At 42.9% G+C, this 11,201-nt stretch overlaps 1 protein-coding gene across 1 annotated transcript; it reads right to left on the reverse strand.

Moving 5' to 3' along the window:
- Positions 1 to 238: 238 nt before the first annotated feature.
- Positions 239 to 6,623, reverse strand: LOC118616319 (purine nucleoside phosphorylase). Its single transcript, XM_036241897.1, has 6 exons — positions 6,514 to 6,623; positions 3,973 to 4,142; positions 2,000 to 2,103; positions 1,646 to 1,821; positions 1,343 to 1,533; positions 239 to 916 (listed from the first exon to the last, which is right to left on the reverse strand). Exons 1-6 carry the CDS (start codon positions 6,522 to 6,524, stop codon positions 699 to 701), a joined length of 870 nt encoding a protein of 289 aa, XP_036097790.1. The 5' UTR covers positions 6,525 to 6,623; the 3' UTR covers positions 239 to 698.
- Positions 6,624 to 11,201: the final 4,578 nt, after the last annotated feature.

The raw sequence follows: 11,201 nt of genomic DNA on the forward strand, positions 1-11,201 counted from the left end.
GGCTTGAGGGAAGTGGCCATTTTATGCCATAAGTTAGCCCTTCCTTGTCATTTTCTAATGTCTTTCTCTATTTTCATCATCTTGCCTCTTCTTCATCCTTTCCACATACCACATCATCGCAGTTCTTTGCTATTTGTCTGAAAAGCAGATAGTCACCCAAGACATGTAGTCTCCCAGTCTTTCATGTCATCTTGGTCTGTGCCCCAGCCTTATGCCAAAATGCACAAAAATGAAGAAATTATTTCACCTTTCTCTTTATTGTCAAAATATGATAATATTAAAGTCCAAGAGGCACTGAGCTAATCTCTGTGTGGTCTCCAGTACTTTGTGGGAGGTAGAACTGAGTCCCCAGGAATGTGAAAGCTTCATCTCAGAAAGCTAGCAGCAACTACCACTGTGTCAAATTCAGTAGCCCAAGTCAAATCCTGGGAACATTTACGGATGTGTAGTAGGGCTTGGCTTGGGCTCCAGCTCTTGGGAAATAATGGGGGTAGAAACTGTTTTTGAGAAGACAGTTGAGTAAAAGAGCACTAGGCACCAGAAGGGTCTGGTAAGAGAAGTGGGGAAGTGAAGGGTAGGGATCTTTCTCTTCTTTCTGCTACTATCTAAGGCCAGAGGCATATCACCCCAGCAAGGGTCGAAAGTATGTAGTAACTACTTGGGTACATAACGGAGAGGCCAGACCACTCCAGAGCTGGTTAACTGGCACGGTCAGGCTGTGGAATGCTAGCCACGAGAATGGAGACAAACTGTTCCAATTTCTGTTCAGCTTGTTTCCCAGTATTTAGTACTTCCTCGTGGTTGGCTTTCTCCAGGTTTTCATAATCCATGATGACCTTGTTAGTGATGAGAGAGAAGCCAAAGACTCGAAGTCCACAGTGCCTTGCAACTATAACTTCAGGTACTGTGCTCATACCTGGAAAGAAAGGGAAGCCAAGTGTCAGGATCCTCAAATGACTCTTCCTCACTGTTTAACCCACTCTGTACTGTCTGTGGTCATTTTGAAGTCACTTCTAATGATGCAGCTCCATCTTCCAGCCAGAGGTGCAGAAGGTGGCCTCGACATTTGTTAGAATAATTCTTGGGAACAGTTATCAAATCAAGGATAGGTCATTAGCATTACAGCTGTTAAAGACCTTGATGCTGAGTGGGGAGATTTGATGCTACAACACACTAAACTTCACCACCTTAATATCTTTCTAGAAATTGCTTTCTAGCAAGTCAATCTTCCTTAAGTCAGATCTTCTCTCAATCCACTATTAGGTCTACAGTCTTTTACTCTTTCCCATCTCTATTTTACAAGACCCCTCCCTCTTCAAGCCTCCGGCCAAGTACCACTTACCAACAGCATCAGCACCAAGCTTCTGCAGCATACGAGACTCTGCCACAGTCTCAAAGCTGGGGCCTGACACCATAACGTAGGTGCCTTCCTGTAGCTCTCTCTGCTCCCCCATTTGTTTCCAGGTACTGTGAGCCTTCTGCCTCATCTCCTGGTCATAGGCATCAGACATGGCAGGAAAACGAACTCCAAACCTAGGGCACAGGTTGGATTATCTCGGATTAATGGACTACAATGAGCTCTCTCCTCACTTCCAGACAAGTCCTTAAACCCTCCCATCTATAAACAAAGGAGCAAAATAAGTACCTTTCATCATTGGGTCCCATGAGAGGGTTCTCACCGCAGAGACCAGGTAGGTTGATGTGATCACGGATCAGCATGATGTCTCCAACTTCAAACTTGGGGTTGAGCCCTCCAGCTGCATTGGTGACCAGTAGGGTGTCCACACCCAGAAGGTGGAAAACTCTCACTGGGAATGTCACCTTAGAATCAAAAGATAAAAGATCAGAAAATGTTTTTTAAAATTTCACCAATCCACTATTCAGATATGCATGCTATACATCATGAAGGGAGAAAACCAAAAATTTACCTAGCCCAGGTAGTTAGGCAATCTCCCTCCCCTCTCTTCCAGATCCAACCAGACTTATGCCCCCAATTTACCTTCCAGAGTGGGTAGCCTTCATACAAATGGAACCTGCCCCGCATCATCACACAGGCTCTGCCACTCAGGAACCCAAACACCAGTCGACCAGCATGACCTGGCACTGAATACAAAGGAAGAAAGAGAAATTAATGGGGTGATGTTTTCAAACAATATATATCCAGTAAGCACCTGCTATAAGCCAACTCACTGTGCTCAACATGTGAGGATATAATTAAGCAAAAGAAGACATTATTATCTTCAGTTTCAGAAATTTTAGGTTTGGTGGAGATAGAAATTATAAACTTACAAATAAATACATAAGTACATCCTAAGATTAGAACTATGGGGATAAGGATGTTCAATGCGAACATATATCAAAGGAAGGGGAAAATGTTTTTTTAAAGAAATTTCAAAAGAATGAGAAAGCCATGCAGTAAGAGAATAAAAATGAGCAAAAGAATAGAATAAGTGGATAATAATGAATGTAATATTTATAGACCACTTTTCTAAAATTCTCAAAATGTATTCCTATTTATTACCCAAAACAAACTACATGCATTGTCAGTCCTGAAAGGGGTTCATGGTATATTCTGCTTCCTACAGAGTATACTGAACAAGGGCAAGGGGCTGAGTTTGGACCCATACAAGTCTTCTCCTTTAGGACCCCCAAACTGTTCTGTGGGAACACATGCCCATGATGGGGCACACAGGGGCATGGGAGTACAAAAGTAAATCTCACACAGATGTAATAACCATTATTACCATTTTCCTTATCTGGCATTTCTCCTCTAATGGACATGGCCAACTTATCCTTTAAGGAATGGATGGTCTGGGAGAAGAGCCAAAACCAAGAGGAAAAGTTGAGAGATATTCAGAAATAGAGAAGTTTGTTTTAAAATTTAAAAAAATATATATATACCAATAATAGAATAGAGGTGAGAGTTAGGAAAATAAGTGGAGTATAAATAATAACTTGATAAAGTTTTACAGAATGAATCCCCTTATCACTTAGTACAGTGCCCTTCTCACTGAGCGTAGGAGTGGCAGGTGGAGCCAATGTCCATTACTACTGTAGCCCTTACAGAATTTTGCTCTCCATCTTTCTTTTTAGTATTTCCTTCTCCAACCCCCTTTCCCACCTTCCTGCTCTGGTCTCCCAGTCTTGCTCCAAAGGATTTGAAAAATATGTTTAAAGTCATAACTCTCTAGGGACAAGAGGAAGGAAGAACTATTAAATTAACCAAGGGAAGTTAATTACCTGAGAAATTAATAAGTAAACCAAATAAGCTACCCTTGTACTTTACTTGAAACTTGCCCGTATTTCACCTGGCCCCTTTCTAAGCCTTAGCTGTAGAGCTTTCCAGGTGCTATTCGGTTGCTGAGTGTGTTATCCTCAGGTCCCTCAGACCTCCACAGTGTATAGGGGACATCTGCCCTTTTCCTCCTCAAAAGGGTCAGTGTGTTAGGTTCTGTGTATTCATGGATTACTTGTATATTTGTTTGCAATAACATGGTAGTCTGTGTGTTCATTTGTTGTGCACTAGACTGTGCCTTATCCTAGGACTGAAGCTAGAGCTAGGGAGATTAGAAATGTCAGGAGGACAGGGGAGGACCTACTTTGTCATGGGAAGTGACAGGCAAGGCTTTTTCCATTTAAGCTGCAGAGTGACAGATATGAGATAGGCGTGTGAGTATGTGTATGGGGAGGTTTTGTAAAGCTTTCAGGAACTCTGAGTCATTAAAGCATAGGAAATATGTCATCATACAATACCACTGACACATATATGGCCCGACTATTATGAAACTCTTTCTAGGGGAATTTCATTCTAAAGTCCTTCTGTTTCATGATGATTAATTTTTCACTCTTACAACAGTTGTCTTTAGTCTGATACGATAGAGTATAATCAGGTCTGGGCATAGAAGCATTCCCCTCCCATCAGAATTCCATCCGTATCCCTCAGTCCCATCTCTCTCTCCTCCTTGCCAGTACCTGTGCTTTGGGGAAAGTTTGGTATCTCACTGTAGTCAAAGACCTGGGTCTGAGTCAATTTATCAGTCAGGCCTCCTAAGCCAGAACCACAGATCACTGCCACTTGAGGTCGGTGCTTGGTGTGGGACAGAAGCCATTCTGCAGTGTGTTGATAATCTTCATATGTGAATCTAGAAAAAAAGAAAAATCAAAGTGAGTTCTGCTCTCATACCAAGGGTATCATAGACTAATGATCTTTACTGCAGAAAGGCTGGCAGAGATACTGAGGTGGCAAAGGACAGAGAAGCTAGCCAAAGTGGAGGCTCCTCTCTCTTAGGCAATGCCACACTAAACTCACCCACCTGCCCACTCCCCTTTCTGAATCAGACCCACTGAAAGTCTGAAATGAAATTCATTCCAAAGCCTAACAAAGTTAATGTTTCCACCACCAGCCCCAAGTTAAGTTTTGTTACCACTGTCAGGTTTAATACCTCTCCTTACACCCAGCTGGAGTGGCTCAGTGGTTGAGCATTGACCCGTGCACCAAGAGGTCACCAGTTTGATTCCTGGTCACAGCACATGCCCAGGTTGTGGGCCCAATCCCCAGTGGGAGCATGCAGGAGGTGGCCAATTGATGTTCTCTCTCATTGATGTTTCTATCTGTCTCTCCCTCTCTCCCTTTATGTCTCTCTAAAAATCAATAAAGGAAAAAAAAAAAAGAGCATTTTCTAACAAATTAAAAAAAAACAAAAAACACCTCTCTTTATGACAAAGATTTAGAGAGGAAGGGACCACAGAGTCTACAAAAGTACAGTTGAAATAATCAAATCAAGAAGGGTAAAGGGCCCCACCTATCTTATAGGCTCAGTTTGAAAATTAATTAAAGCCTTGTTGCTAATAAGCTATAAATCATGGTTTGGCTCCACAGCTCTTGAATCTTTCTCCCATTTTCCCTTCTCTTCACCAAGATTCTTTGCCCTTCAAAAACCTAGACACACACTTACTCAGAACTCATACATTCACCACCACCCCACAAAAAAAAAAAAAAAATCGACCTGGAATTTTTCTCACAAGTTCAGTCCAATTCTCACACTCATCTAGAAAGATGAAACATTGAAGGGAAAAAAAGGTCAAACTGAGGTGCAACAGCTAAACACAACTAATGGAGCTAGAGGAAATCCTATCGTTCAGAAGCAGAGCCTTTGAAACCAAGATGGCTCTACAATACACTGGGATACCCTTGGGAAAGTAGCCGGGTAAGGGACAGGGGTGAGGGCAATAGAGATGGAGGATACAGGATATTGGAGAAGAGAAGCAATAAAATGGCAAAAAGTTCATCAAATAGCATCCCCAAGATGTGCAAGGGAAATGAAAGAAGTGTGAAGCCCTGGACACCTAGCATATCTAGCCACAGCTTATAGGACTTCCTCATTGGCCATCAGTCCCCCAAGAACACGCTAGATCCCTGGACATCCAAAAGCCAGCAATCCCTAGTGCTGGAGAGCTGGACGGAGACTTCCAGGGCCAAAGTAGAGAGAAGGGTTTTCAAAGGTGTGAGGTGAGGCAGTGGGTAGGGTCTATTGCTCGGTTCACTAAATAAGGATTTCCTTTTCTCCTTGGAGACTCCATTCCCAATTTAATTGAATCTCCAATTTGGAGGGAACGGATATGTTGGAGAGGATGTGAATGGTATCTCCTCTGAAGGATATGAGCCAAAAGGTACTTTACCACTTTACCTGTTAGCTCTTACCTTCCACATTACTGCCCTACGCCTCTCATTCCAAGAAACCAAAACCCATCACTCTTATTTTAACCTTTCCCTAAGCCTCTCATTCCAGAAAACCAAAACCCATCACACCAGTCAGGCGAAAGGTGATGACGGAACTACCCTAACCCACCCAAAACTGCAAAGGGTCACACAGAGAAGAAAAACAAGTTTCAGGAGACCCCAGCCTCCCACCAATCAAGAACTCGGGAGACCCCAGGCCCGACCAAAGACCACCACATCTCGGCTCATCGACCAGCCCTGAGTTTAAAAATCCTTAGTCTGTACAAGCTGGTTGCTACTCTCTCCTCAGAGGTAGTCCAGCAGGCTAATTCCCAATAAACCTGCACTTCTGGAGACCCTGCACCGCCTCCTTCCGTCTCGTTCTTACACTACCTAGACTCTAGAATGGGAATCTATGAAGAGCACATGGGGTGTGGGTGTGGGTGTGGGGGGGGAGGGGGAATGGTGCATGCCTCCCTCTACACTTATACCCCCACACAACCACAAACCGGCTCCCTTTCCGAATGGACTACACTACTACCCGGTCCCCTTCCAGCTCTGGTGCCACCACCCCAGCTCGATTCCCACGTGCGCCCCTGCCGGCGCAAGCCTCCCCACTGCTCTGCCGATTAGTTCCTGGCACCCGGCTCCGTGCCAGGCCTCTGCATCTCCAGGGCACTCGCTCCCTCTCCTGGCCACCTTGGGGCCGGAGTGCCAAGTTTCCAGGTCTCAGCGACAGCCATTTCCACTCCCCAGAGGCCTTTGGGGTTCCTCCGGCCTGGTGTCCGCCTCACCGCTTCTCCATGGTCGCGCCGACCCTCTCTCGGTGAGCCTGCCCTTCTCCGCAGGGTTCTGCTCCGCTGAGCTGGGTTGCCGCAGCCGTCCCGCCCGCACAGTTAGTGTGAACCCGCGCGGGCTTATATCCCCAGCCCAGGCGTACCCAGCCAATGGCAGCCTAGCAGGAGGGCCGGCCCCATCTCCATGGTGACACACCCTGATTCAATCGCTGGAGGCTGGGTTGTAAGCCTGAGTTCTTCCTAGTGCTGAACCCTATCTCGCGCCTCCCCCACCACCTCCAGCATTTCATCCCTGCACCTGTTCCGGTCCGCAGAGCCGGGTTTGCAGGAAGAAGGCTAGAATTCAGGAGGGAGAGCTCCCTACCCCGCCCCGCTAACACCCCCACCCCTCGTTCGTGTATCTGCAACCCCATTCCGGGTTGTGTCTGCAGCACACCGTGAGGGATTAAAAACGGAACATTTTAAACCTAATAGCGTGCAACCCCAGAGGAAAATTAAGTGAGCCTGTGTCTGAGTTGCTTCCTGGACAAAGGAAACTGGGTCGACCCTGGCAACATTGCTGACCCAGAGGTTACAGGATTTGAAAAAACATATTAGAGGTCTAAATCTAGGCCCAGATGGGAAGAAGATAAAAGTTTTAGGACAAAGAATTCCTGGGTCCTCGACCCAGACAAAGGATGGGATGAGATGGGAAAACAGACAGTCCCTTGATTTACACAATACTGGATGCAAAACTACACAATTCAACTATTTCCTCTCCCCACTTCTACAGTTTTAACCAGTTTCACTTCGCGTAAAATAGCAAATTAATGGCCCTTACTTAGCTATTGGAATCTTCCACCTGTTTCTAGTCACCTAAAGTCTAATTGTTCCTGCTTGCCATTTGACCCATCACCATGGCCCAAGCCACTGTTTCCCAACCCTGTTTCTCTCTCACTCATGTATGAAATATTACTGAAGCCCTGGCCGATTTGGCTCAGCAGTTAGTGTCGCCCGCGGACCAGAGAGGTCTGGGTTCGGTTCCTGCTAGGGGCGCGTACCTCAGTTGCAGTTTGCCCTCGGCTCCGGTTGGGGTCGTGTGTGGTGGCAACCACTTGATGTGTCTCTCTCACATCAATGTTTCGCTCGCGCTCTTTTCCTCCCTCTTTCCCTCTTGCTCTATCTCAAGATAAATACAAAAAAATGACCTTGGGTGAGGAAATTAAAACATATATATAAATATATGTTTTATAATAAATATATATATTATTGAGCAACAACTATGTGCCAGAGTGTTCTAGTGTTAAGGTTATAAGAGTAAAGACTATATATGTGTGTGTATACATATATACATACATACATACATACATACATACATATGTAATGTATATATAATATAAAGAACAGAGCCCAGTGCCAAGTGAATGCTTTATTCTATCATTGTTGTTATTGGTTTATTATTATTATTATTATTACTATCCTTATTCATCCAGTAATTTTAGCAAAGATAACAGGCTAATTTAAAGTAAATCTTGGTGGCCCTGACTGGATAGCTCAATTAGAGCATTGCCCTGATACACCAGGGTTGTGGGTTCAGTTCCCAATCAGGGCACATATAAGAATCAACCAATGAATGCATAAATAAGTGGAACAACAAATTAACGTTTCTCTCTCTCTCTCTCTCTCTCTCTCTCTCTCTCTCTCTTTCTCTTTCTCTCTCTCTCTCTCCCTTCCTCTCTTTATCTAAAATCAATAAATAAAATTTTTAAAAATAAAATAAATCTTAGTGACTTTATTAATAAGACCATGAACAACTGAAACATCAAAAGCATGCTACTAAATGATGGATAAGATCAGTCATAGGTAAAAATCAGCCCAAGGAAATATCTATCCAATTTGATTGCTGAAAAGTTTTTTATTAACATTCCAAATCCAATCCAGTTTACACAGAAGACAAGATTACAACATTCTTAGATGATTATATCTAAGAAAGTACAAACTTAGTCAATTCGTTTTAATGGACTTTCTAAAATTAGTATATGTAAACCAAAAGTAGATGATCTGCAATATATCTAGAAAAAGAAAATTCATGGACAAGTCTCAATCTACTGTAGTGTTTCTACAGCATCATATGGGGAAGAGTCTGCAGTATATTTAAACATTCCAGTCACCCAAGAAATGTACTGTGATGTGACAGGCAAGGACAGTTTACCAGACCCCACCTTGGCCAGGTGACATAACCTTCAGAACTATACAACGTACTTTATTCTGAATTCAAGTTCAGCAACTAGCATTCTGCATAATCAATTGAAGCCCCATTCTCTTTAATCTCAGATTCACTGATGGCCGAGAGAGGAGTCTACCCTACCAGGCCCAGTAACCTCCTTAAACCATGTCTTTATCTTGATCTATTCAACAAGAGTGCACAGGCTCTAGGTTGCATCAAACCTTACCTTGGATCCTGTCCTACCCCTAACCTTAGTTATTTACATCTCTTACTGCTCTCCTCACAAGTTTTAACCTTTAAAGGGTACAGATTCAGGTGTTCTGTGTTTGTGTGCATCTGCACTATGAACACTGGTATATAGCACATACTTAATGGTCAAAAATATTAAGCATCTATTAAATGCTTATTATATTTCTTTAGACCATGTTAACTTAAAAATAATAGGTGAGACCTGGCTGGTTTGGCTCGGTGGTTAGTGTCAGCCTGCGGACTGAAAGGTCTCGGGTTTGATTCCTGGTCAAGAACACATACCTGGGTTGCAGGTTTGATCCCCGGCCCTGGCCAGGGTCCTTCGGAAGGCAACCAATAGATGTGTCTCTTGCATGTCTCTCTCTCTCTCTCTCTCTCTCTCTCTCTCTCTCTCTCTCTCTCCCCCCCTCCCTCCCTCACTTCCACTCTACCTAAAAATCAATGGAAAAATACCATTGGGTGAGGATTAACAAAAAAAAGAAAAAGAAAAAAAAAAAAGAAACAAACACGAAAAGGTTAAAAATATAAAATAAAATAATAGGCCAGCATCTCTCCTTCTCAGGAGTGTGCTGTGTCTTTCCCTTCCCCCTCCACTTCCTCCCAGTCAAGTGACCTTTGCCTCTCTCCTAAGCTCCAAGGAGCCCTTCTTTTGCCTCTGTAACTTAGTTCTTCAGTCCATGCAACCCAGTGGATTCACTTCTACTATTTCTGTAACTTTCTAAATAAACTTCCTCTTACAATTTGAAAATATTAACAACAACAATTATAATAGGCCAAAGTGAGAGGCAAACAAGCATTTGAGATCCAAAAGGATAGCTATTCAGGAATCACTGATTCAGGCAGAAACCCAAATAGGAGCTGAAAGGAAGGGGTATTTGTGAGAAAGAAAAACAGTAACAAATACTTAAAGAGAAGAAATTTCTTTAGGTACAGATAAGCTAATACAGTGATAATAATTCTAAGGATTGTTTTTTAGTCCTGTAGTCATAATATTTGCTTTCTTCTTATCTATGGAAACAGTTGTGTGGGATACAATGCTTCTTTAGGCCCAGTCCAAAGATTATTTTGTCCATTTTAACATTTCAAGGGTTTGAGGAGTAAGACAAACAAGGCAGTTCCTCTGTGCTAGCAGCTCTGACTCATATGTAAAACTGACTCTGTTTATATTACTTTTTACAGTCATCTCAGGTGAAGGTTCCATACTCTATTCCAGCAATGTTCAACCTTATTCATCTCATGGCACACATACACTAATCTCTAAAATTCTGTGGCTTACCAAAACTATTTTTTTTCCAGTCTGACAAAGAAAAGGATATAGTTTTGATTTATTTACACAGGACAGCTATTGTTGTGTTGGCTGTTGTTATTTTTTATTTGACAGTATAAGAGAAAAGAGATCAGTGCCTGTAACTAAATAGTCAGGTACTGCATGTTTTAAAAATTCTTGTGGCACACCAGTGTGCCTGCCATGGCATTCTGGTTGAAAATTGCTGTTCTAGCCTGGCCGGTGTGGTTCAGTGGTTGAGCATCGACCTATGCACCAAGAGGTCACTGGTTCAATTCCTTGTCAGGGCACATAACAATGTTGTGGGCCAAATCCCCAGTGGGGGGATGTAGGAGACGGCCAATCGATGTTCTCTTTCATTGATGTTTCTATCTCTCTCTCCCTCTCCCTTCCTCTCTCTGTCTAAAATCAATAAAGAAAAAAACTTTTAATAAAAAAATATGTTTAAAAAAATTGCTGCTCTATTCCCTTATGATCATTTTGATCTCTTTTCAGCACCCTGGCCAGAGGTTCCCAATTTCTCAGTTTATTAGAGGTTAGTATCTCAGCAATTTTCTTTTACAGCAACCCTAGGTCAAAAGAAATACCTAACAGTTTTGCTTTTTTAAAAATTTATTTAATATGTATTGATTTTCTGTAGAGAGAGAGGAGGGGAGAGACAGAAACATCTATGTGAGAGAGATGGCTGCCTCCTGCACGCGCCCTTCTGGGGATGGAGCCTGGAACCCAGACATGTGCCCTGACTGAGAATGGAACCAGGACCTCTCAGTCCATAGGAGGCCACTCAATCCACTGAGTTACACCAGCTAGGCAACAGTTTTGCTTTTTAAGTAGTTGGTTCATAATACTTTAGTAATATTTATTTATTTGTTTGTTTATTTATTTACTTACTTACTTATTTATTGTTCATCTTCACCCAAGGATATTTTTCCATTGATTTTTAGA

This window comes from Molossus molossus, unplaced genomic scaffold, assembly GCF_014108415.1.
Source record: "Molossus molossus isolate mMolMol1 unplaced genomic scaffold, mMolMol1.p scaffold_m16_p_1, whole genome shotgun sequence".
Taxonomy (NCBI): Eukaryota; Metazoa; Chordata; class Mammalia; order Chiroptera; family Molossidae; genus Molossus; species Molossus molossus.

Coding starts and splice junctions, on each gene's coding strand:
- LOC118616319 (XM_036241897.1), bottom strand. Junction 2,104..3,972: donor AAACTTTCCCCAAAGCACAG/GTACTGGCAAGG, acceptor CTTTGTATTCAG/TGCCAGGTCATGCTGGTCGA. Junction 1,534..1,645: donor ATGGGACCCAATGATGAAAG/GTACTTATTTTG, acceptor CCTGTGCCCTAG/GTTTGGAGTTCGTTTTCCTG.